Source organism: Protopterus annectens, chromosome 15.part0, assembly GCF_019279795.1.
Source record: "Protopterus annectens isolate FY-2018-M chromosome 15.part0, PAN1.0, whole genome shotgun sequence".
Lineage (NCBI taxonomy): Eukaryota > Metazoa > Chordata > Ceratodontiformes > Protopteridae > Protopterus > Protopterus annectens.
The window spans coordinates 265,529,026-265,556,639 of NC_056749.1; the positions used below are offsets into that span (position 1 = coordinate 265,529,026).

At 42.8% G+C, this 27,614-nt stretch overlaps 1 protein-coding gene across 1 annotated transcript in view; it reads right to left on the reverse strand.

Annotated features, from left to right (window-relative positions):
• The window catches only part of TAF1 (TATA-box binding protein associated factor 1), a 2,792,652-nt gene that overhangs the window by 1,464,885 nt on the left and 1,300,153 nt on the right, over positions 1–27,614 (reverse strand). The window contains exons 20-22 of the mRNA XM_044057257.1: positions 24,085–24,165; positions 23,808–23,957; positions 10,684–10,803 (exon numbers count right to left, since the gene is read on the reverse strand). Coding sequence (XP_043913192.1) covers positions 10,684–10,803; positions 23,808–23,957; positions 24,085–24,165 — 351 coding nt within the window. The remainder of the gene's footprint in view (positions 1–10,683; positions 10,804–23,807; positions 23,958–24,084; positions 24,166–27,614) is intronic.

Below are 27,614 nucleotides of genomic sequence, written 5' to 3' on the forward strand. Positions count from 1 at the left end.
CCTCTGGAGGGGAAGCAGAGGGAATGGAGTCCTCTGCATCAGAATCCTCATAGGTAGATAAGGGTGAATCCTGGTCAGCAGAGAAAACAGAAATTTCAGAATCCTGATCAAAAGAATCAGAAGGAAAATCAGTTCTAGGTCTCTTAGAGGGAGAAGGGTGGCTTCCCCTGATTAGAGTAATAAAGTCTTCAGCCATTCTTATGATTTGTTTTTTAGGCAAAGGGGCCTGACCATGCAGTCTGGGCTTCGGTTTTCTAGGCATGGATCGAGTTTTAGGCCTTGAAGAAAAAGATGGCGTTGGTTTAATATACAAGTCAGTAGTCCTGAATACACCCTCAGAAGCCGGTGCCTGCACAGCGGCTCCAGACCCATCCAAGGTAGAGACATCCGCAGGTTCCACAGTCAAAGAAGCATCTCGCGGCATACTGAACTCCGAATGGGTCTCAGTAGAGGCCTGCGAATCTGAAGTAGCGGGTATCATGGGCTGCGAAAGCACCTCATTGAGTACCGGCGAACTGGCGACTAGCTTAGGAGAAGCGTCATCAGCAGCTTTGGACCTATACGGTCTGTCTCCGCCCTTATCTTTGCATTTTTTTTGGAATGTTGGTAGTCGGTTGGCTTACCGAAGCCATTTCTGGATAATTGAACCGAGTACCAAAATATTTAGATGCGAAAATGAACCGACGACGAATAGTTCAAGGTTTGAATAAAACACAAAACTGACAGCGAGGTACGTTGTGGTCTGGGCCTAAGCAAGGAATGCAGTACGAATTAAAATCTTTATGAGGTATTTGCTTTCCACAAGAAATACAATTGTTAACTTTTACTGACATTGGTTTAGAGCAAAAAAAAGGATCCCCAATGGGGTACTTGGTTAGTTGAAGACTTCAGATCTGAAACTCGAAAATGAAAATTTCAGGAGTCGGCCGATCGGCACTTGCGAACTTCTGCTTCGGGCAACGCACGGCAAGAAAGACTGGTGTAATGGCATCGGCTGCATGCTTTATACCCCTGACTACCTGACGTCATGGAAGATGAGACAGCAACTGACGCAGGACCTAAGACTTTGATAATCAGGCCGACTGAGGGCTACCTGCAAGCAGATCACCCAAATGTAATGACTGCAACAGTGAAATATGAAGAATATCTCCAGGTTGCAGCTTCCTGGATGTCCCTGGTAGGGACTCCCCTGAAAAATGCTGCAGAAATTGAGGTAGCCCTAGTGGAATGAGGTCTGATCACCTTTCAGGTAGGTTTTCCATGGTGTTTGTAGCAGAAATGGATGCAAAGTGCTATCCACTTGGAATTGGTTTGCTTTGAAATGGCCTTGCCCTCTGCACCTGTAGCAAAGCTGACAAGCAGCTGGTCAGATTTTCTGAAAGGCTTAGTCCTGTCAAGGTAGAACTTGAGCTGTGTGTGCACGTCCAAGGAGTGCAGGATCCCCTCCCCTTTATTCTAATGATTAGGGAAAAAAGTTGGTAAATGGATGGATTGGTTTAAAGCACCACTGAATACCACTTTGGATATAAATAATGGGTTAGTGCTGATGGCGGCACTGTCAGCCTGGAAAATAAGGAAGGGTTCCACAGCCATTAGTGCTTGTAGCTCAGAAACTCTTCTTGTTAAAGTTATGGCTGGAAGTAAGGCTGTTTTCCAAGAGAGGAATTTTAACTCTGCTGTAGCAGCAGATTCAAAAGGGGGGAAGCGTGAATTTCTCTAGTACAAAGTTAAGGTCCCAGGCAGGGGTGGGAGCTCTCCTTGGGGGTCGTGAGTTGTTATGTCCTCTCAGGAACTGTTTGATCAAAGGGTAAGAAAAGAGAGGTGTCTCCGTATTCTAATGAGCTGACATGGGCAAAGCATGAATCTTAATTGATGAAAAGGAAAGGCCTTTGTGGAGCAGCTCTGCTAGGTAATCTAGAATTTGAGGTAAGGAAGGCACGGCAGTGTCCTTTCCTAGAGACTGGCTCCAAGAACAGTATCTTTTCCACTTTTCTGAATAGGATTTCCTAGTACTAGGCCTTCTGGCCTCAAGGATAACATCCAGCACCTGCTTGCTGAGGGTTGTTGGTGGTGTGTTCAGGGAATAAGCCAGGCTGCAAGGTTCAATGTTTGCAGCTGAGGATGCAAAATCACTCCCTTTAGCTGGGACAGCCAGGGTGGCACTGCTGTCAGACTCCATAGGAGTGAGTACCAGTGCTGGCATGGCCAGTCTGGTGCAATAAGGATTGTCCTTGGTCTGTCCTGCTTGATCTTGAGTAGTACTTTTGAGAGGAGGGGCAGAGGGGGGAAAGGCATAAATTGAGAGGTTTTCCCATGTAAAGGGTAGGGCATTCACTAGCCATGCCTGGCTGTGGGGATTTCTGGTGCAAAATGTGCTCAATTGATGGTCTCAGGGGGAGGCAAAGTGGTCCAGCTCTGCTGTCCCCCACCTGTTGATTAGAAGTTTGAATGAGTTGGGTTCCAGTTTTCACTCGTGTGGGTCCAGTAGATTTCTGCTTAAGTCGTCTGCCAGTGAATTTAGTTTGCCTGGCAGGAATTGAGCTTGCAGGTGCACTTGGTTGCTCAAGGCTGTGTTCCACATGGCCATGGCTAACCTGCAGAATGGGTAGGAATGAGTTCCTCCCTGCTTGTTTATGTACCACATAACTGTGTTGTTGTCTGTCTTTATCAGGAGTTGTCCTGGAAGGATAAGGTATTTGAAGGCTGTCAGAGCATTCTGTGCAGCTAACATTTTGTTTTGATTGATATGCAGGTGAATTTGTCCTGGGGTCCATTTGTCTTGAATGCATTTGCCTGCCATGTGGGTCCCCCGCATAGTCTGATGCATCTGTTGTCAGGGTTTGGGTGGCGAGGGGTCGAGTGAAAGGAAGTCCCTTATTGTGGTTGCAAGCCTCTCCCCACCAAAGGAACTCTTCCCTTAGGCAAGGAATGACAGGGATCAGTGTTTCCAAGTCCTGACAGCATTGACACCAGAGACTTTTTAAGTACCACTGAAGTTTCCTCATATGCAGTATTGCATATGGAACTAGTAGAATGCATGAGGCCATGAACCCTAGGGCTTGCAGCATTTTTCTTTGCAGACAGCTGGGTTTTGGTGGCCATTAGTCTGAAGTAGTTTGTCAAATGAACTTGCTTTTCTGGAGTGAAGAATGCCATCTGGGAAGATGAGTTCAAGCTTGCTCCCAGGAATACAATCTTTTGGCTGGGCACCAGATGTGATTTCTTTTCGTTGATGGTGTACCTCAGAGAAGTTAGAAGTCTCTTTACAAATGCCAGGTGCTGAAGCAGCAATTCCTGACTGTCCGCCTGAATCAGGCAATCGTCCAAGTATGGGTAATTTTGAATATTTCTCTGCCTGAAGTATGCAATGGCTGGAGCCAGGCACTATGTGAATACCCTGGGTGCAGTAGATAAGCCAAAGGGAAGTGCACAGAACTGATAGTGCATAGAGCCTGCCCTGAAACATAGATATTTCCTGCAAGATTCCCTTATGGGGATGTGCAGATAAGCTTCTTTTAAGTCTAGGGTGATTTGCCAGCAGTCCTTGGCTAGCATAGCAAGCAGCTGTTGTAGTGTAAGCATTTTGAATTTTGGGACCACCAGGGAGGTGTTGTTGAAAATGGACAAGGTCCAGGATAGGGCACCATGAGCTCTCTTTTCTGGGCACCAGGAACAGTCTGGAATAGAAACCCTGTCCCCTTTTCTCTAATGGAACAGGTTGAATAGCCCTGATACTGAGAAGAGAAAGTACTTGCTTTTGAGCCTCTGCCCACTGGTTTGGAGGAAGGTCTGGCAATCCGCTTGGGGCTGGCAGTGAGAGGAAGTAGAATCTGTATCCCTGAGATACAATGCTTAGGACCCATTGGTCCTGGGTAATGGACATCCCATTTTTTGCATGCAGAGCAAGTTTTCCTCCTAGGGGTGCAAGGACTTTGGCATGGCTAGGAAGGATGACAGACAAGTCATTGTGAACTTTTTTCATAAGGGGGTGGCTTACCACTCCCTGTTTTTGAGGTGGGAGCACTCCATTGCTTAGATCTCTGCATACCCTGAGACTGTAGTCTTGGTGGTCTGTTGCCCCTGGGCTTTGGCTGAGAAGGCCTGAGAGGGACTGGAAAGGACCAGTTTTTAGAAGGTCAATGCCTACTGAATCTAGGTGGCTGTACCTGTAAGAAATCGTTAACAGTTTGCATAGATTTAGCTTTTTCCTCCGACGACGAATAGTTCAAGGTATGAATAAAGCACAAAACTGACAGCGAGGTACATTGTGGTCTGGGCCTAAGCAAGGAATGCAGTACGAATGAAAATCTTTATGAGGTATTTGCTTTCCACAAGAAATACAATTGTTAACTTTTACTGACATTGGTTTAGAGCAAGAAAAAGGATCCCCAATGGGGTACTTAGCTTAGTTGAAGACTTCAGATCTGAAACTCGAAAATGAAAATTTCAGGAGTCGGCCGATCGGCACTTGCGAACTTCTGCTTCGGGCAACGCACGGCAAGAAAGACTGGTGTAATGGCATCGGCTGCATGCTTTATACCCCTGACTACCTGACGTCATGGAAGATGAGACAGCAACTGACGCAGGACCTAAGACTTTGATAATCAGGCCGACTGAGGGCTACCTGCAAGCAGATCACCCAAATGTAATGACTGCAACAGTGAAACATGAAGAATATCTCCAGGTTGCAGCTTCCTGGATGTCCCTGGTAGGGACTCCCCTGAAAAATGCTGCAGAAATTGAGGTAGCCCTAGTGGAATGAGGTCTGATCACCTTTCGGGTAGGTTTTCCATGGTGTTTGTAGCAGAAATGGATGCAAAGTGCTATCCACTTGGAATTGGTTTGCTTTGAAATGGCCTTGCCCTCTGCACCTGTAGCAAAGCTGACAAGCAGCTGGTCAGATTTTCTGAAAGGCTTAGTCCTGTCAAGGTAGAACTTGAGCTGTGTGTGCACGTCCAAGGAGTGCAGGATCCTCTCCCCTTTATTCTAATGATTAGGGAAAAAAGTTGGTAAATGGATGGATTGATTTAAAGCACCACTGGATACCACTTTGGATATAAATAATGGGTTAGTGCTGATGGCGGCACTGTCAGCCTGGAAAATAAGGAAGGGTTCCACAGCCATTAGTGCTTGCAGCTCAGAAACTCTTCTTGTTAAAGTTATGGCTGGAAGTAAGGCTGTTTTCCAAGAGAGGAATTTTAACTCTGCTGTAGCAGCAGATTCAAAAGGGGGGAAGCGTGAGTTTCTCTAGTATAAAGTTAAGGTCCCAGGCAGGGGTGGGAGCTCTCCTTGGGGGTCGTGAGTTGTTACGTCCTCTCAGGAACTGTTTAATCAAAGGGTAAGAAAAGAGAGGTGGCTCTGTATTCTAATGAGCTGACATGGGCAAAGCATGAATCTTAATTGATGAAAAGGAAAGGCCTTTGTGGAGCAGCTCTGCTAGGTAATCTAGAATTTGAGGTAAGGAAGGCACGGCAGTGTCCTTTCCTAGAGACTGGCTCCAAGAACAGTATCTTTTCCACTTTTCTGAATAGGATTTCCTAGTACTAGGCCTTCTGGCCTCAAGGATAACATCCAGCACCTGTTTGCTGAGGGTTGTTGGTGGTGTGTTCAAGGAATAAGCCAGGCTGCAAGGTTCAATGTTTGCAGCTGAGGATGCAAAATATGTCCCTTTAGCTGGGACAGCCAGGGTGGCACTGCTGTCAGACTCCATAGGAGTGAGTACCAGTGCCGGCATGGCCAGTCTGGTGCAATAAGGATTGTCCTTGGTCTGTCCTGCTTGATCTTGAGTAGTACTTTTGAGAGGAGGGGCAGAGGGGGGAAAGGCATAAATTGAGAGGTTTTCCCATGTAAAGGGTAGGGCATTCACTAGCCATGCCTGGCTGTGGGGATTTCTGGTGCAAAATGTGCTCAATTGATGGTCTCAGGGGGAGGCAAAGTGGTCCAGCTCTGCTGTCCCCCACCTGTTGATTAGAAGTTTGAATGAGTTGGGTTCCAGTTTTCACTCGTGTGGGTCCAGTAGATTTCTGCTTAAGTCGTCTGCCAGTGAATTTAGTTTGCCTGGCAGGAATTGAGCTTGCAGGTGCACTTGGTCGCTCAAGGCTGTGTTCCACAGGGCCATGGCTAACCTGCAGAATGGGTAGGAATGAGTTCCTCCCTGCTTGTTTATGTACCACATAACTGTGTTGTTGTCTGTCTTTATCAGGAGTTGTCCTGGAAGGATAAGGTATTTGAAGGCTGTCAGAGCATTCTGTGCAGCTTTCATTTTGTTTTGATTGATATGCAGGTGAATTTGTCCTGGGGTCCATTTGTCTTGAATGCATTTACCTGCCATGTGGGTCCCCCATGCATAGTCTGATGCATATGTTGTCAGGGTTTGGGTGGCGAGGGGTTGAGTGAAAGGAAGTCCCTTATTGTGGTTGCAAGCCTCTCCCCACCAAAGGAACTCTTCCCTTAGACAAGGAATGACAGGGATCAGTGTTTCCAAGTCCTGAGAGCATTGACAACAGAGACTTTTTAAGTACCACTGAAGTTTCCTCATATGCAGTATTGCATATGGAATTAGTAGAATGCATGAGGCCATGAACCCTAGGGCTTGCAGCATTTTTCTTTGCAGACAGCTGGGTTTTGGTGGCCATTAGTCTGAAGTAGTTTGTCAAATGAACTTGCTTTTCTGGAGTGAAGAATGCCATCTGGGAAGATGAGTTCAAGCTTGCTCCCAGGAATACAATCTTTTGGCTGGGCACCAGATGTGATTTCTTTTCGTTGATGGTGTACCTCAGAGAAGTTAGAAGTCTCTTTACAAATGCCAGGTGCTGAAGCAGCAATTCCTGACTGTCCGCCTGAATCAGGCAATCGTCCAAGTATGGGTAATTTTGAATATTTCTCTGCCTGCAGTATGCAATGGCTGGAGCCAGGCACTATGTGAATACCCTGGGTGCAGTAGATAAGCCAAAGGGAAGTGCAGAGAACTGATGGTGCATAGCGCCTGCCCTGAAACATAGATATTTCCTGCAAGATTCCCTTATGGGGATGTGCAGATAAGCTTCTTTTAAGTCTAGGGTGATTTGCCAGCAGTCCTTGGCTAGCATAGCAAGCAGCTGTTGTAGTGTAAGCATTTTGAATTTTGGGACCACCAGGGAGGTGTTGTTGAAAATGGACAGGTCCAGGATAGGGCGCCATGAGCTCTCTTTTCTGGGCACCAGGAACAGTCTGGAATAGAAACCCTGTCCCCTTTTCTCTAATGGAACAGGTTGAATAGCCCTGATACTGAGAAGAGAAAGTACTTGCTTTTGAGCCTCTGCCCACTGGTTTGGAGGAAGGTCTGGCAATCCGCTTGGGCTGGCAGTGAGAGGAAGTAGAATCTGTATCCCTGAGATACAATGCTTAGGACCCATTGGTCCTGAGTAATGGACATCCCATTTTTTGCATGCAGAGCAAGTTTTCCTCCTAGGGGTGCAAGGACTTCGGCATGGCTAGGAAGGATGATAGACAAGTCATTGTGAACTTTTTTCATAAGGGGGTGGCTTACCACTCCCTGTTTTTGAGGTGGGAGCACTCCATTGCTTAGATCTCTGCATACCCTGAGACTGTAGTCTTGGTGGTCTGTTGCCCCTGGGCTTTGGCTGAGAAGGCCTGAGAGGGACTGGAAAGGACCAGTTTTTAGAAGGTCAATGCCTACTGAATCTAGGTGGCTGTACCTGTAAGAAATCGTTAACAGTTTGCATAGATTTAGCTTTTTCCTCCATCTTTTTAAGAACTTCTGCTTTTGTGCCAAACAAATGTTCCTGGTTTAATGGAGCATCTAGTAATTTTGCTTTGACATGGTCTGGCAAGATTTGTTCCTTCAGCCAAGCATGCCTTCTCAGTACAGACCCACTGACAGCAACTGTGCAAGATGTTTCTAAGGCATTAAAGCCACACTGCAAAGTGTGTTTACTAACTTGGTTTGCAGAATGCATAAACTCTTGTAAATCTTTATTGTCAGCACAATCTGGAAGCAACAACATTTTCTGTTTAATTAGATCCATAATATGCTGCTGGTACTTCAACATGAGAAACTGGCAATTTAAAGCCATTATGGCAAGAGTTGCAGAGGTATATACCTTATTACCCCATGTGTCTAAAGCTCTATAATCCCTGTTCGAAGGAGTAGGGTTTTTGGCTGTAGTAGTCTTAATATCTTTAGGTCCCTGGGAAATGATCTCTGGATCTGCAGTGGGATTCTTAAAGAGAAATTTGTGTGAGTCAGGTACTCTGTAGTACCTGTCAGATTTTCTAGGAGCTGGTGGTAAAGTATCAGGATTAAGACTGGATTCCATTAAATCATTATCTACAATATCCAGGACAGGGGGTATAGCTAGAGGCCTGTACTGAGGCAAGTCTAAAAATTCTCTGAGTCTCTTTTTGGACTGTGGGTAGTCCTGGCATTACCAGCAGAAATGCTCTCTTAAGGTATGTAAGATTTCACCAAAAGAAAAGTTCTCTGGAGGGGAGGTAGAGGGAATGAAATCCTCTGCATCTGAATCCTCATAGGTAGATAAGGGGATGTCCTGGTAATCAGAGGGATCAGAATCATCGGACTCACCATCTGTACAATCAGAAGGAAAATCAATCCTTTGTCTTATAGCGAGGGAAGGCTGGCTTTCCCTAATTAAAGTTATAAGGTCTTCAGCCATTCTAAGCATTTGTTTCTGTGGCATGGGAGTTTGAGCATGTGCTTTAGTCGTCGGCTTTCTAGGTGTAGTGCGAACTCTGGGCCTGAAAGAGTTTTAGTCAAAAACGAAGACGTCGGTTTAATATGAACATTGGAAGGTTGGAATACACCCTCAGAAGCCAGTGCCTGCATAGCGGCTCCGGACCCATCCAAGGTAGAAACATCCGCAGGTTCCATAGTCGAAGAAGCATCTCGAGGCATACCGGACTCCAAATGGGTCTCAGCAAAGGCCTGCGAATCTGTAAAAGCGGGTATCAGGGGCTGCAAAGGCACCTCACTGAGTACCGGTCTATGCCGTCTGTCTCTGTCTTTATCCTTACATTTTTTTGGAAGATCGGTAGTCGGATGGCTTATTGAAGGCATTTTGGAAACGGAGAGTGAAAGAATTTAGAGACAAAGATAGCCCGACGACGAATAGTTCGGGCATTAAACAGGGAACAAAACCTACAGCGAGGAATGTCGTGGTCAGTGCCTAAACAGGTGACACAGTAAGAGTGCAAATCTCTGTGAGGTATTTGCTTTCCACAGGCATGACAATTAACTTTTTCTGACATTGGTTAGTGCAAGAAAAAAGGATCCCTAACAGGGTACTTAACTTTAGAAGACTTCAGGTTTGAAACTTGAAAAATGAAAATTTCAGGTAGCGGCAGACCGGCACTTGCGAACAACTACTGCTTCGGGCTCCCGTACAGCAAGAAAAGCTGATGTAATGGCATCGGCTGCATGCTTTATACCCCTGACATCATGGAAGAGGCGACAGCATCCGACGCAGAAATCCCAAGACTCTGGTATTCGGGCCGACTGAGGGCTACCTGCAGGCAGATAACCTGAGTGTGATGACTACAACAGTGAAACACGAAGAACATCCATAACATCTGAAGAGTCCACTGACAAGCTGCTCATCTACCAACATGTTCAGATAAAGGGACATCTGATGACAGCTAAACAGTGTACTTGCATAATCTGCACATCCTTCATGATGCCTCAGTAAAGGGAGGTCAGAATATTTAGATGTTTCTGTTTTGCAGTGGTTTCTCTGGTTTGGACATTTGTGCCTCTGTTTGGAAATCTACTTGATCAATTGTATGACCCTTACTTGGTAATGACCCACAGGTAAAGATACATTAGCCATTTATAAGAGGAGTGTTTCAGAGCATGGACAGACTCTCCACTTATGCTATTCTGATGAATGCGAACCAGGATGAAACTAGTACAAGGGTTACTGAAGTCTGTCTTATTAGTGTGCATGTATTATTAAAAAGCTGTGCATTACTGTGCATCCAACAGCAGGAACAATGAAACATGAACCTTTAGTTAAAAAAGTGCCTATTTCTTGTGTTGCTTTGACAAAGGAAGGCTTACAAATACTGTACAGATGTTTCTGTTTTGCCAGTCTCTCTCTAGTTGAGTCCTAGTTGGGTATCTGCTGTAGGGTTTTATTGCTCTTTTGGAGTAAGGAGGCTTACTGGAAACCTGATGCAGTATATGAAGTTTGGTGAAACGGGGACTATATATATAATGTGTGGGTAAACCTGACAGTTCTCCTGTACACTCACTCAAAAATGGGCAGCAATTCCATTTGCACTGATTTAGCCCATTTCCAACTTGTTAGCACTGATTAATCATGCATACACACACACAAAAGCAAAATATTCAATGTACACTTTGCTAATCATATGAATTCAGCAGTTAGCCACCACAACAGATGTCCTCTTATTCCCCCTGAAAAAATCTGGTTCTAGTTCTCTAAAAGTAACTTATCATAATCTTCATGTACATCCTCTACTGGCTTTGAAGGCAAGGTTTTGCAATTTACAACACATTCAGACTAGTCTACAATAGACACTATTTGAAATTTGTACAGAATAAGGGAAATATTCAATACAAAGTACAATATTTTGCAGACATGATACTGCAGTGCTTTAAAAACTTTACATAGCTATATTTCCAGTCGCCATCAGAGCACTTACCTCTTCTTCTGCCACACCAAACTTGCGCAACAGCTGTTTTGCATTCTTCAGGGACAGTCGCCGAAGGTCTGCATCTGTTCCAGTCACAGTCTTTTTTACAGGCTGAGGCTCTTTATCATCCTAGTAACAATCAAGAAATAGTAAACATTTTGCTGCTGAGACTTCTTTATAGTTTACATTCTACCCATTCATTTCTGCCCCATACTCTTAAGCCCAAACATCAACAGGAATTCAAGTAATTTTATAAGGTAGACCCCAAATATCCCAAGTGTCTTTTCCTGTTATTAGCTTAGAAATTAAGGCAGACAAACTATTAGTGTCAAATCTCCCATGTCACACACTGTGAAATGTTCTCTTCTCAATACAGATCCTTATGCTGGCTTGTATGAGTACACTTAGTAACATATTTCCTTTAAGGCAGTCTCTCTGTACTATTTTCTATAGAAATGACCTCTGGCTACAAGGAAACTGCTCCATATATCAAAAAAAGAAGTTATGTACTTACCATAACGTTCCATGTGAGTTGTTCATCTTGCTTTCATTCTTACACATAGGTTTGGATCTGATCCATTGGCTCCGAGTCGGCCGTTTTACTAGCTGAAGAGTAGCTGGTGGCCAGGACCCTAACCCATGATGCTGTCTGTAATACCTCTGATCTAGTTTGCTGAACCCAGCATGAACTGGTATAACTCAATAAATACTCCAACCGGAGTAAGAAGTCCCAGAACAAGACCACCAGACCCCAAGTCTACTCGTTCTTCGAGACCCCGGAGGGGGAAGGTGGGTAGGAATGTAAGAATGAAGGCGAGATGAACATCTCACATGGAACGTTATGATAAGTACATAACTTCTTTATGTGAAGTTGTTCAATCTCGCCGTTCATTCTTACACATGGGTAGTGTCCCAAGCACCCTAATCCTGGGTGGCTCAAGGGAGTATATTCCTGAGGACAGTGTAAACAAAGGAAGCCCTGTCCATGGAGGCCCCGTTCACTTTGTAATGAGTGATAATGGTATGCAGCTTAGATCAAGTGGCAGCTGCACATATAGTATCCAAAGGCAATCGAGCCGCATAAGCAAAAAAAAGTGGAAACAGCCCTAGTGGAGTTCGCCTTCACACCATGCTCTAATGTTTGGTTCGCTGAAGAGTATATAAGTTTAATGCAGTCAGTTCAGTTAACCATTTGGAAAGGGTAAATTTAGAGACTGGTAATCCTTTCTTAGTGTCAGCATGAGATACAGAGAGTTGGTCAGATCTTCTGTATTCCTTTGTCCTGTCCAAATAGAATCTCAATTCTCTGTGGACATCAAGTATATGCAACATGTACTCCAACTTACTAGAATGATTACTGAAAAAGGTTGGAAGTTTGATAGTTTGATTCAGGTTAAACTCTGAACACACCTCTTGCAGGAATGAAGGATTAGTTCTCAGTGATAGTCTGTCGGGATGGAACACCAAATATGGGGGTTTGATAGAAAGGACTTGAAGCTCAGACACCCTACGTGCTGAGGTGATGGCCACCAAGAGAATAGTTTTCCAAGAACAAAACTTCAACTGGCAGGATGATGCAGGCTCAAAGGGGAGAAGAATAATACGTGACAACACAACATTTAGATTCCATGGAGTAAAGGGTTGTCTAATAGGCAGCCTAAGATGAATGGTACCCTTCAGGAAGGCCCTACATAATCTGTGAGATATCAAATCTGAACCTTCAGCTCCGAGGTGAAAATTCGAAATTGCAGCCAACTGAACTCTAATAGTGGCAGCTGCAGCACCATCATGAAAAAGCTTAGATAGGAATTCCAGGATACTAGTAATTGGGGCAACATAAGGATCAATGTTATATTCGGAGGCCCAAAAAGCAAATCACTTCCATTTACTAGCATACAACTTTCTGGTGGACGCCTTATGCGAAGATGCAAGAATGTGCTGTACCTCAGAAGAAAAACCGTGTGACCTGGCTAGGTTGGGAATCGGAGCAGCCAAGCTGTCAGTCTGAGGGAATGAAGAGAGGGATGGGAGGGCCCATGACGAATGTGTCAGCAGGTCTGGAACTGGGTCCAGAATCCAAGGTTCCCCTAGTTGATAGAGCCGGAGGAAGGGGAACCAAATCTGACGACGCCATAAAGGGGTTATTAAGATTACAATCCTTCCCAGGCTTTTGGCTTTCTGCAAGAATTTTGGAATCAGGGGTATAGGTGGGAAGGCATACAGGAGTCCCGGGGGCCAATTGTGTACGAGCGAGTCCCTTGGGCTGTCCACCGGAGAGGGATTCAAGGCAAAGTAGCTTCTGCATTTGGCATTCATGGGGGATTCAAACAGGTCGTAGCAAGGCTGGCCCCATCTGCGGAAAATCATCTCTGCATCTTTGTCTTTGAGAGACCATTCGTGCGGTAACAAAATGGCTCTGCTCAGTTTGTCCGCTATCCCATTGGATTTCCCCAGGATATGCTTTGCTATCAGAAAGTGCCCCGTGGATACTGCTCACTGCCAAATTCTCAAGGCCTCTCGACACAGAGGGTAAGACATGGTTCCCCCTTGCTTGTTGATGTACCAGACCACAGACATGTCGTCTGTCTGTATCGCAATCGTCCCTAAAGGCAGAGAGACGTGGAAGTGCTGCAACGTCACAAGCACCGCTCTCAGCTCCAGAACACTGATATGCAACTGTGACTCTGTCTCTGACCAGGTGCCTTGGGCTGTTGTTCCCTGAAAAAGCCCCCCCCCCATCAGAGAAGCGTCTGTGGTCACCATGGCCGACGGCAAGGGAGAAACAAATGGTCAACCCACTTTAACTTGTTGGCTGGTCAACCACCAGCGAAGATCCTTCTTGCAAGAGTCCGTAATCATGAATAAGAATGACATCGGAAGTTGTTGGTACGACCACTGGGTGAAGAGTAACCATTTAAAAATCCTCATGTGCATACGTCTATGAGTGTAGCTGCCATGGTACCTAGAACCTTCAGTATTTGATGGGCCGATACTTTCCTTCTCTGCAAAATATCCAAGACCTGGTTTCGGAGAGCAGTTATTCTGTTCAGGGGCAATTTTACTGTGGCGGTGGTGGTGTCTAGTTCTGCTCCGATAAAGGATATACGCTGCGATGGCGACAACGTAGACATTTTGAAATTGATAGTGATACCTGAGAGTAGAGATTGACAGTGTGATCCCTGGACAGAATTAGTTGATGCCTGGAGGTGGCGGTAAAAAGCCCACTCTGAGGAATGAGAGAAAATACTGAAGCGTAACCATCCAGAACTTCTCCTTCTTTACAAATGTGTTGAGTCTGCTGAGATCCAACATCAGCCTCCAGTTCCCTGTCTTCTTTGGAACTAAAAAAGAATCTGGAGTAAGTTACGGATCCTATCTGGTCTGCTGGGACTGGCTGGATGACTCTTTTTTTCCTGCAGCTTCTGGCTGCTTGATCCCTGAGACTGGGTGGAACATCTTGGATTTTCTTCCCCAGAGGTGGGTTTTCTAAGAATGGAATGATGTAATCTCTGGTAACGATGCTTTGTACCCAAGAATCTGTTGTAATTCCTAGGCAGGCAACCGGATACAAAGCCAAGCGACCGCCGACTGCCTCCAGAGTAGTACAGTCGGGCCTCCTTTCAGGAGCGCTGATAGGGCTTACCAAGGAACTGATCCCTGTCGCCCTGGTTCTGCGGACCCCTGTGCCGCCGGGGTGGCATCTTCCAATATTAACCCCTCCTCTGCCCCTTGGAGGGGGGTTCACCACGTGTGTTCTGGAAAGCTCCTTGGGACTTTCAGAACCACATTTTTCCACCTTTCTGCCCTTTGTGGTATGGTCTGGTAAAGGTGGAAAAAAACGACACCTACGGCAGATACAGTCTTTCCCTCTTGCTCACACCTAGCGAGAGTCTCCCTGACTTTGGGCCCAAAAAGAGAAGAGCCATCGAATGGGGTGTTGACAATGGAAGACTTGAAGGCTTCCGCAAAGGAGCATAAGTGCATCCAGGACTGTCTCCGAAGAGCTATCACTGAACACGCTGCCCGACTCGAACCATCGGCTGCATAGGAAATGAGCCGCATGGACGAGTTCACTATAGAATTAAGGGTATTAAGCTGGGCTGTCACCTTCTCAGAGACAGCTCCATCTGTACTACCCTGCAGAGTATCTCCGAGCTCTTTTAGGAGATCTCTTTGTAGACGGGTAAAATGAGTCAAGTAGTTAAGTGATCGCATAGCAAAGGTCGCAGAACTAAAAATGCATTTCCCATATCTGTCCATAATCCTGGAATCCCTGTTAGGAGGACAAACAGTACAAGAGGTTTCAGACATCTCTTTCTTGGTGGCCGCTGCCACCACCATGGCATCAACCGGAATTCCCTTAGTGAGGAACATCTTGTCTTGGGGGGAGGTGATAAACTTGTTGGGCCTCCGAGGGACTGGTTCCATAGTATCAGGAGACTCCCATGCCCTTCGAGCAACCAACTCTATTAGCTCGTCGAAGGGTGGATTCACCCAGGAGGTGGAAGGTTGAGACCCAAAGGCCTTCACGAGCACCGACTCATCCTCAGTAGGGCTAACGAACTCCCAGTCACCCCTCTGCTTAAAGACTTCCAGGATATCGGCAAAGGAGATATCCTTTGAGGGGGACCGTGAGGACCCTTCCGATTCCTCTAAGTCAGTGTCTGATGTCAAAAACTCCTGCGGGGAATCTAAATGCCTCCTATTACAAAGTCTCTTCCTGGGAACCTCATCAGTGGGAGCTTCTGGTGAGGTCTCAGTAGAGCAAGGGTCACCCGATGGGGTTATCTGAGGCTCCGGGTCTCGACGCTTCACAGGGACCTGTGATGTAGAGGCAGAAAGTGGCACTTTAGGGGAAGAGGAGGGACCTGACGAAGTGTGTGTCTTGGATGACATAACCCTCCTCATAGCATTGAAGGCACCACTGCTCCGACCCGAGGAAGCTGCTGGTTCCGTAGAAGACAGCAACTTCCCCGGTGCCAAGACAGTGGGCTCCGAACCAGAGGATGGAGCTGAGCTCATCCACGCCGAAGCCTTAAGAGGAAGGGTCAAAACCGATGCATCGGTTCGACTCTCTTCCCCCGGAACAGACCAGAGAGTGTCAGCTCCCAGACTCTTCCAATGGAACTGAAGAAGTCAGTATGGAGCTGATGGCACTGGAACAGGCCTTGGCTCCAAAGGCTCCACAATCATCATATCCTCCTCCCCCGGCTCTGAAGGCTCAGCTTGGCTCAGAGGAGGAGTAGTCACAGCAGGTGGGATGGTCTTAGGCCCTGAAACAGGTTGGGTCGAGGCCGATAACAATTTAGCTAGTGCCGGGTTCTCGAGAAGCCTCTGCATCACCCGGACCACATCCACATCAAAGAGGGTCCTCAAAGAACGAGTCGAAGGAACCAAAGACGCCACAGATTGAAGGATAGGCAACCTCAAGATTTTGGAGACCGGCTCCAAGACTGGCTCTGAAAAACTGGCTCAGTACACGGCTCCATAGACTGCGGAGCCAGTGACCGCACCTTCATGGTAAGGCTTGGAGCTGATGACTTGGGCTCTGAGGAAGCCTTAGAAGACTTCGACCCCTTCAATGACTTGGAAGTCTGGTCAGCCTTGTCCAAGGACTCCTGAAAATCTGGCTTCAATAAGCCTCTATCCACCAACTTCCTTCGTCTCTCAAGCAAAACCCTGCTACTGAAGGAATGGCAGATAGAGCAATCCTCCTGGAAGTGAACAGGCCCCAAACAATAAACTCAATTCACATGGGCGTCCATGATGGACATCTTCTGCCCGCATTTTGGGCACTTTTTAAAACCAGATTTTTGTTTCTCCTTATGGTCAGACATATTAGGAACAACCACAGTAAACACTAATGAAGAGAAGATTACTGAATAACCAATCACAAAACACTGCAAACTCTAACTACTAGAACAATTCTAAGTTGTCAGATCCTGAACAACTGTCAAGCTAATCACACTCAAAGATAGAAAATATATATATATATCAAATTTCCAAAATCGAAGCACACTACCTATCAAATAACAATAAGCTAAGCACACTAATATATATAGTAAACGGGATAGGGATTAAAACTAAAGTACGGACAAAGGCCTAAGAGCAACCGCTCTGAAAAGGACGAAACTCGTCAAACGTCTAATAAAGAAAAAACAAGTAAAGGCTAACTAGCCCAATAAGCAGCAACTGTAAAAATTAGTAATATTATTCAACTATAAGCAGAATATTTATCAAAAAGAGTAAAATATTTAACAAACTGGCCTGAGCTCTCCAACAACCTCCGATCTGTTGCAGCGGCAAACTAGATCTGAGGTAGGACAGAGAGCATCATGGGATAGGGTCCTGGCCTCGAGCTACTCTGAGATCTTCAGCTAGTAAAATGGCTGACTCGGAGCAGATGGATCGGCTCCGAACCCATGTGTAAGAATGAACGGCGAGACTGAACAACTTCACATTTATAAATCATGCTTTACAATGCATCTTGTTGAAATCAAAGGAAATTCACATTCTGCATACTGGGTTATGCCCAGTAACAAAGTCTTGGCGTGAAACTTACAACTATCTGTATTTTATTTATATATTTATTTTTGCTGCAATACTTTATGGCTCCCAGAATGACCACTGAGCCATTTCTGACCCAGTCTGGACTCTTCTGATTTCATGACTTGCCTAATGTAATGGGTAATGGGACAAGAGAGTGAGGGAGTCATACAGCTGTCATATGAAGCGATTTGGGAATTTTCAAGATTCCCCATGGCAGCCAGCATAGATCCTGATGACAAATTTTGCAGTGCTAGCCTATTTGGTGCATACTTTCATATACCACACCCTGGTTACAGTGCTACACACTATATGACACATCTAGAAGGATGCATACTGACTGTCCTGCTGCTGCAGCTTCACCTTAGCTTTTGCTGATGTGTGTTCAAACAATGGGTCTAGTTACCACTCTGTTCCTGGTATAGATCAGCTAATGCTGAATGCTCGTTTTAATCTCTTATGGTAAGCTCTTTTGGTGTCCAGACTCACCAGTCAAACGTAGGTCACCAGGGCGACAAACAGAGTTCCAGCTCTCTATCTCTGCACAAGAAAAGCAATTCCGATATCCAACATGTATTTTCTTGATCTTCAATACACTTTGACCTCTTTGGCATTAGAGTTCACTATACACTCATGCCACATTTATTTACAGCTTCTCTTTGGTTTCCTAACTTTAACACCATAAGTTTTTGCTGTGCCTCCTCACTAAAGGGCAGTTCTGACTGACTATCAATTTACTTAACAAACTTAAGTCAGCTGCTGAGCTCTAATTCCACTGGCCTTCTAACCTGGGTCATTTTAAGCCAAGTGTCTCCTTCATTCTGTCTGTTTAGTGCAATTCTTCAATTAACCTTTGTGCCCTTTGTCATGTATGCCATCTGCAACTGTATTCACTTCATTTTTCTTTTACAAATACTATTTACATCTTACATTTTTATGTTCTATTTTAACATTCTTTTTTGTTGCTCAGCTAGATCTAGTACACTGTTTATTCCTCAAAATATTTTATACCTTGTAGTAAACATTTTTATATTACCTATCTTGTTTAGCTTTTTGTCTAGTCAATAATTATCTATCTGAATTTAGTACTTAACTAACCTACTGTGTTTTTGCCAATGTTCTACCTACATATTTATACTTTATCTCCTCTCCCCTCACAAATCCCTGCATTCACAAGACTTATATGATGGCTCTTCTATGTTCACCTATTTGGGCCATTCATTCCTTTGGAGACGAGCCAGGAATTATTAGAGCTAGATAAGCATCCTATAACCCATTCATTCCTGGCCCAGTCATTTGGGTCACAGTAAGGCTACCATCCTTCGGCAACATATGTCCGTCCAGGTTTACTTATTTCTACTTTAAGGCTGGTCTTCTCTGATCACTGATATGATTTACTGTTTGAAATGTAATTACTCAACTATCTACTTTTTACATATATTTGACATATTACTTATTTCATTTGTTCTGTACATCTTCACTTACTGATCTGTTATATGTACCACTTATTTTCTCATTGATCTGATATATTCACTATCCTACCTCACACATTTTTTTATTTTATTTCCATTTGTTAATCAGGTAGGTGTACTGGAACCTTTACAGGCAATAACGTGACCAAGAGGCAAGAACAACAGTTAAAAAAAAAACCCACAATGGAACAAAAAGGCAACTTACTAACTTCCTGTGTCTGATTATCTTCATTGTCCTGTTAGCTTTGACATAACTGCAAGTCTATTATTAATGTTTGTCTCAGCTTATGAGTTTTTACTGCTTATTACTTTATGACAGGGACCTCTCATTGGTATTTACCTCCTCTGTACTCCCAAGATTACCTAAAAATGTGTTTAGCACCTCCAAAGCTTGACAAAACAGAGATCACTGATTCCATATGTTCAAGGGGATTCCTAAGCAGTAATCAGTAGGGTTAGGGAGGAATGGCTGGTGCTTTTGACTTTATATGGTTAATCATTTTTCTATTTACCACAAAGAGATCTCCTAAAAGAAACTGTACTTGTCACTGCAGCCAACCAAAAAGGTAATCTCTTACAGGTGGTTCATGGACTGTGTACCCAACCCTGTACTGCCACTCAGAAGGCTTTCTCAGTGGAACACTGAATTAGCTGCTTGAACTTCACAAAGACGTTTGCATTAATCAAATCAGGTATATCCCCAATGCACTTACCAGGATGGACAGAGATTTCTGTCTTAAGAGGGCAGGATGAGTCTACCCTGCTAGATTACTTTGACTTCATTTCCTTGGTATCATGTGGGGACTTGATATTTATCCTACCAGACCAGTTACATCCTCTGTATTATCTAGAGACAGTGAGACCCATCCAGTACCAAATTTATATTTCCTCTCATAAAATTTTACTTGTAACACCAGTGACCTAAACAAAGTTTGGATCCTTGGTGGAGGGGAAGGGGTTGGCATAATGTCTATGGGGGATGAGGTTGGCATAATTGGTTAAGGTCTTTACTTTGGAGAAACAAGGTCAGGGAATTAGTCTGACATCTGTTTATTGGCTAGGCTTGTAATAGTCTGCAGATGTATGGCCTAGTATTTGCCTATAAACCTATGATATTAACAATTATAACTCTAGTGTAACATCCAACATTCATAAGTAAGGTTCCTGATAAGGTGCTGTACATACAGTTTGATTCCCACCTTAAGGAAACTAATATCTGTCATGGATTACTATCACTTATTCAAGGACAGCAATGTATAATACAGCAATCCTAAAGTCGTGAGACAAACTTGAAACCCTGTATGCCTAAAAACATAAAAAATACCAAATATCAAAACTCCCTACCACTGCACACACAGGAACAGTAACTAACGTGTCGGGGGGGGGGGGTAATATCTCCACGAGTTCGATTATCATAAATCTCAGTCATATACAATATTCCATCCACTGAATTTGGGATTGCTGGATATGACATTGTGCTCCTCAAGAAAGTGACAGTCAGTCACCTGTGGTCCATTTCTGCATGAATTTTGGACTTGGCATAGTACCAGGACAGCACCTGCCAAGATATTTAATTATCTAATATCACAAGACCAAAGCAACTACTCTGTTCTAGTGCTCCTTGATCATTCACTACCTCTGACAAGGTTAATCACATGATATTAATGATGCATATATATCAGTAGGGTGGTCACTGGTATGGTTTGCTTCAACCTCTGGCTGATCAGAGACGGTGGCTCTGGGAATAAACTTTAAACCGTCCTACCCCCCCTTTAATGTGGTGTTCCACAAGGTGCCATTTTGGTTCCTGTGTTATTCATGATGCCCATAGCAAAACTCAGAAGAAAGCAAGGTCTATGCTGCCACTGCCACACTAACACACAGCTATAGCTTCTATTTCCTTAGAATACAGTCAAGTATTTCTTCACAGATTTTTCTAAACTGTATCCATCAACTGATATGCAACCAATCCAAAAGAAAAGAATACAAAAAAAGAAAGAGAGAGAAGTGAGCCTAAGTTAACCACCCTTCAAGAAGGACCTGGTGAAAGTGAATACTTCTTTCAGAATAATCCAGCTGTATTAAATATTCAAAGTGTACTTAGGATATAGCAGGTATTAGATATTCATTTATCTAAGGATGACATCTGGAGGCTACCCATTCCTTTCAGTAGTCTACTTGGGAATTTCTCAATCTCAAATAGCCTTCAAAAAATGTGGTGAAGCTCTCCCTCTAATAGGAGTAGCATGGAATGGAAATGGAACTTTTTTTTTTGGTTACCAAAAAAACTCAAAGCAAATGTGTTCATTGATAACTTGTCTAAGTTCTCCCATGTGAAGGGCTCAATACAAAATACACTGGACTCCAGGCATTGGGACCGGACTAAAATGCTGCCAAAAGCATCTTAACCCTTGGAAGAAACGGCTTCAACAATGTACAGCATCAGAAAATTGTGGTATCAATCTGCAATTTCCATATGATTAAATTCTCAGCAATAAGAACACCCTATGACGCATTCCAGCTAAACAGGACAAAAAAAGTGTGGTCAATGTCAGCCAAAGAATCTCTAAAAAATACAACCTAGAGGTCCATCCTGGAGCTACTAGGACCAAGGACCTAAATTCCTGTGTTACAGTAACTCCAATGAAGACTTCAGATTTCCTCAAATGGTCAATGGAACCAAAATGAAAACTGCCTATAGTAACAGACAGGTCATTCATCTCTTGCTTCAAGCTAAGGCTAAGTGCACATCAACAGCTTGCAATCCTACCACATGCTGCTCCAACACTTTCTTCTGCGCCTAAAGATAATCACAAATTGAAAAATATATTTTTCTTCATACTGTCTGCTGGCCATCAACTTCTCTGATATCACTCAGTCCCATCCTACCCAGCTATTAAAAAGCCAATCAAAGGAACTGTGATTCCAGCAGCCATTTGTTTTTTTTTCTTTTTAGCCTCATTTATCCCTTACGCATGCCTGTCACACCCAGGGATTATAATTTAATGGACCTTGCAATTAATTTTCATGTTTCCGCATGCAATGAAATCATTGCCCTGGCTTCTCGCAGACAGCACTTCCATGTGTTCTCATCTCTCCATAGGGGATTCTCAACTCATTACAGATGAGTGATGCATTAAGGTGTTTCTGCAGTTGCAGCCTACCAACATCTCTTGAAATCAAATATTGCTTGTTCGTATCTCCATTAATTACTCCCAAAACCATGCTACATATAAAGTATAAAAAGATTTTGTTTTACAGCTTACACAATGCCAAACACAACTATATTGATATTTGGTGTCTGTCAAGTGCAGGTAATAATATATTAATTTTTGTTCATAGGTAGGTACTACGCTATCAGCCCTAGGGCCCATACAAGCCTAGCCAAAAAATGTACCCTGGCTTTCGCCACCCAAGAGAATTATTTTCCTGTGCCCCTGTCGAGCAGAGCCACAGAAGTGATCCCCGGGTGAATTTCCCATCCAATCATCAAGATTTTTCTTGAAGAGTGCTAATGAGGAGCTCTGTTTGACATAGATAGGTAGTCTGTTCCAGAGTATGGGAAGTCTCTGGGACAGGAATCTATCCCTCCAGCATGTTCTGTTTATTGTGGTGACAAGGTTTAGGTCCCTAGAGTGTGTAGCTCAGAGGGATTGGGATTTCTTTAAGTGGAGCATGTCCAACAGCTCTGGGTTTGACATAGCTTTGTATGTTAGGCAGAGATCGCCCCTGAGTAGGCGATATGCGTTGGAGTAAAGCTGTAGTTTTTTGAGACGGTCTGCATAGGGCATCAGTTTGAGGCCAGTGATCCTCTTTGTGAGGTATTTCTGTGTTCATGTAATATTTATTTATATTGTCATATATTTAATGTTTTTCTAAATATCTTGACAACCAAGTGTCAATGAAAGAACCGAGTAGTCTCATACAAAAGCTCTCAGCTGGATAAACAAAATGATGCTGACAGCATATGTGTAATTTGAGTATTCTCTGCGATATTGTAAGTTGTTTACAAAATATTACAAGCTTAATATTTACTGTGTTTACTGTGACTTTTATAAAATCCAGTTTAAGACCTACAATCTAAAGAATACAGTCACTATAAAAATAGTCTGTGCTGAATAGTTTGCCATTTACACTTCTTTAGTATCTCCTACAGTTCCAGAGACATGAACATTTGAAATATGAGGACACAATTTGATTCTATCAAAAAGCGTAGGATATGCCCATTGGAAGGTAGAGTGGAAACTTCCAAAGCTACAATCGGGGGAATGAGTTAACATTGAGCATCTGCCTGGACATTACTCCCTCTGACCGTCCCCCTGAAGAATTCTTTCTTTTCCCATGCCAACCTCTACAGTAACCCAAAGCTGTTAGTTAAACTCGTCACCTGGGCTGCAGGTAGGGCTTTATCCCTCTTCACCAGCACAACTGGCTAGCAAACCTAGGTAGTGCTGAAGCCTTTGGGCTTTCAATTATCCTCCAACCAACTCAAGTCTCCTGCTATGTTAACCAAGACCTTGTTAACTAAGCAAGTAATTCCAGAAACACATGGTCCTCTCAACCCAGTCTCTAAACACGGCATTTGATGCACTTACTGAAAAATGTATTCTTTACTTGACCATCTCTCAACAATAGAACCTAAGGGCCATTTCCACTTTCTTTTAATTTCTAATAATTCTTATACCTGTCTTTTACACAGCTTTGCCACATACATACATTTTATACACACACACACACACACACACACACACACACACACACACACACGCACTGCATAAATGTAAATCTGTTTTATGCAATTTGCATTTTATTCATTTAAGATTAATACTCTTATCCCTGATGACAATATAAAGTAGGATATTAACTGCCATGTACATCCACCAGCTACACTTGTTCTCCATAACATGCATGAATTATGCATCTGTTGATATAATTCCTGTCTACTTGGTCAATGCATTTGTACACTACTTCTTGCACTTATATCCAAAATACAGACCATACTGATCTGGAGATCTTCTGTTTACTTGTCCTTAGTCACTGATTAACATACAAACCCATCATTAACTGCTACATGGAAAGAAAGGAAGAAATATAAAAATGCCTGTAATGACTCACCTTCTGTTGTGTCGGCTTGTTTGGAATTTTCACATAAGAAAATCCTTCTCCACAGCCTGTGGGGTCTGCCACCCCAGTTACCTCCAGCAGGCACTTTCCCTTCATTGCTGCAATAAATGCTCGTGTTGTATTCCATGGAGCTGTCCTCACCTGAAGAAAGAAATGAACAACAGAGTCAGTCTGGAAAAGAGTAATGGAAGTTTACACTGGTACTTTACCTTACTTAATGGTATGGTATGGTATGGTCTGGCATCAATAGCATATAAAAGTTACTCACCTCATCATCTATCTTCATTTGAAAATCCTCTTCATTCTCTTCTTCAGGTGCAAAAAAGGACTTCTCACCGTATCCTGCATCCTGTGTAAGAAAAGTGTGAGAAATTACCAATACATTTTATTTTCTTGACCTACCAGGCAAAATTGATGGAAATCAGAATTCAGCATTTCTATTCACAAAACTAAGTAACACTACAGTGTGTGCATACTTTACTAACAGGTAAAAAATAGCCTCAAATACTTACTGGAAAGAATGTTACCACAGAGCAGCCCAGTTGATAAAGTGTTACCCAAATCAGATATTCTCTGCATAGGCTCTTCTCCTTTCTACCTACATCCCCATGTTCCCAGATTATTCTGAGTCCACTGAAATAATCCAATCAACCAGAGCCATACTCCATTATGATGGAAAGAAATTACTTCTACCCAAGTTTTTTAGTCCCTCTAATCCAAAAACTTAAGTAAGAGACCCCATGTATGGAGAGAAGTGTTAAGATGGTATAAGTGAACAGGAGAAGGACCCCCTGCACATTTTGTCAGGCACACTGCAAAAATACATGACTGTTTCTATTATGTCCCCTGTAGTCCTCAAAAAAGAACAAATCCATTGCTTGTAGTCACCAGCTATAAGGTATGTATAAAACAGCCTTGTTACACAAATACAGTATGAAACACTGGACATATAATTGTTACAAGTACATCTTTGGTATAAATTTATTATCTTTGAATTACAGTTGCAAAATATAGTATCCATGTAAAAAAACAATGAGAAATGGGACATATAAACAAGTTATACATTCCACAAAACAGATAAATTACTCCTCCTCCTCATAATTATTTTAGGCAGTTACTTCCAAGGTTCTCACACCTTTCCGTCAGACAACTGGCGAGCATTACAAAAACCTTGTTCCTTTAAATCTAACACAGTGCAAAGGGAAGCCTACTGCATTTTATGTCAGCAGAGGAGACCAGGACTCAGATTTTTCCCCTTAAAATGAATACTTACATACCCTACTAGGAAAAAGAATACTTAAAATACTGCACTATGAACATAATGCATGTTAGACCAATTCAGACAAGTGCAAAACCTGTACAAAATGAATTGAACATCCTTAAAACGCGTTTCACCTTATATATGCACTAAGTGTTAAATGCAACAAAGTATTGTCATATAGAACTTACTTACCATTTTCCGTAATGCAAAAAAGTACAACATATCTGGAATGTGTGTGCTATTTAGTCTGCAAACATACTGTATTTCCATTATCAGTACAAACACTAGCCTTCAGAGTCTTGAGCTTTTATGAATATCCACTGAGCATTATGGTACTCAAGAATACACATAGCTTCCTAAACAGAGGTGATTCCAACAGGTCCATAAATTCCAGAGAAGAAATAGTAGCAAGAAAAACTACTTTATTCCTACAGAGAACTGTTTGTAATTATACCTGCAATATAAAAGGCTCACTAGTAAGAATTCTGTGGAATTTCACAACAGACAAAATGCTCTGGACCACTCTGAAAATACATGAAAAACAGTAGCATCTTTTAATGATGCCACTGTATGATCTCAAAATACTTCCCCTGTTAGGCTATGCCAACAATCAAGTAGAATATTAGGGCAATTTTGTTTGGACCCTTGATAAGTAAAGATCCCTACCCAAGAGCTAGGTCACTCATGCATTCCTTTTAGTACACAATAGATATAGGTAAATTTAGCAGAAGAAAACTGATCAAAATACTGAACAACAAAAGAATGAAAACACCACAAGACAAAAACTGTACACTTGACAGTGACTGAACAAATAGTGGTTTTACCAACACTTTGACTGCATTCTTATCCATATCCCCCACCAATGCAGAAGGCTGTGCCCCTACTTAGAAAAGCCAATGCTGAAGTCACCAAACCTCAATGAGAAGTATCAACACCAAAAAGCTAATATTTTGGTCAAAGTACAGTTCAGCCAATTAGTATCAACCTAAAAGTCTCTGGTAAATAAGTTTTCAATCAGATAGCTGTTTCCTGAATGAAAGTAGGGTGGAGTTATTCATTTTTTGCCAATTTGAAGTGAATGAGGAGATGATACTACATTACACCATGGGGTGTAAAGATACAACGATGTACATGTGGTGGGTCAAAGGTCTTTGTCCCACCACAAAGAAATTTACCGTTGTTGGTAAAGTTTTTTCAAATCATTTTGAGTACTGCAAGTTAGTCTTTTTTTATTTTTAATAACCTTTACTGAATTAACATGTGTGACACAAGCAATTTTACATTTATATAAAAGTAACCAAACTGTCTTAAGTTCACGTTTACAAACATTATACTTCACATATATTGCCAAACATCATACAACCTAAGCAACATTACATAAATTATACAATCCCTGCCTTTTTTTTTGTTCAAACAAGAAATATCTTTATAAAACCATCACTTATGACATAGGCAATCATACATTTATATAAATGAAAATAAACCACACAACAATACTAGTAGCAAGCATTTTACATCACAAACCATACTGACACACTCCCAGTTCCAAATAATATACATCACTTACAATCTACACAACAGTTTTCAGTAAACATTACATAGCTCATTTAAGTCCTGCCATCTTTTAAACCTCATTCTTCCCCATATGTATTGTTCCTACAATTCCCATTTTTTCTATGTAGTTCTCCCTACCTTTTTCTAAAGATCTCAATTCCAGTTGTTTTATCTCTGTTACTATATTCACTACTTCTAGCATAGTGGTTTAGATTTTGATTTACATTTTCTAGTAATTGCTTTTTTGGCAGCCACCATAATTAGAGACAGCAAGGCTTTACCATGTTTAGGCAATTTCAATTTTTGTATCATAGCTCAGAAAAGTCATCTCCCTTGGCACACCAATCTTCCCACCCTCTCCAACAGTGTATCTAGCAGGGAATCCTTAAAGTCTTCCAACTCACCGCACTCCTAGAAAATATGTTCCCAACTACCTCTTTCTTCTCTGTCAGACCTCCACAGTTGCTGTCTACCTGAGAAAAAAAATCTCTAGCATCTACTTGGGGTATAAAAAAACATCAAAATCTTCTAGATTTTGTTGCATATTTTAGAGACATAATAAATAAATTCTTGGCATCTTCCCAGTCTGTTATCTTTCCCCTCTCTAGTTATTTCCTCCCAATACCTTGGCTCCTTTGCCAGTTTTCTCCAATACATTCCAGTCCCCTCTCTCCTATTGTCTACATCCCTAATTGCAGTCATCCCTATCGGCGGTATTTCCTTTCTCCAATCCCATGTTGGCTTAGTTCTTAGGATAATTACTTTCTGCTACATGATATTCTGTATGATTACTGTTATTCGTCTTAAAGGCCTGGATCCAAATTACAGTCTCTCATCTTTTCTTGAGCCCCCTACCCCATTTCATCAGAATCCCTTTCCACTCCACTCTGAATTACAGTTTTCTGCTTGTGCTATGGATAGGAGCCTTAATTGTGTAGCTCTCAAATACCTATTCAAATTATTTAATCCCAACCCATCCTGTT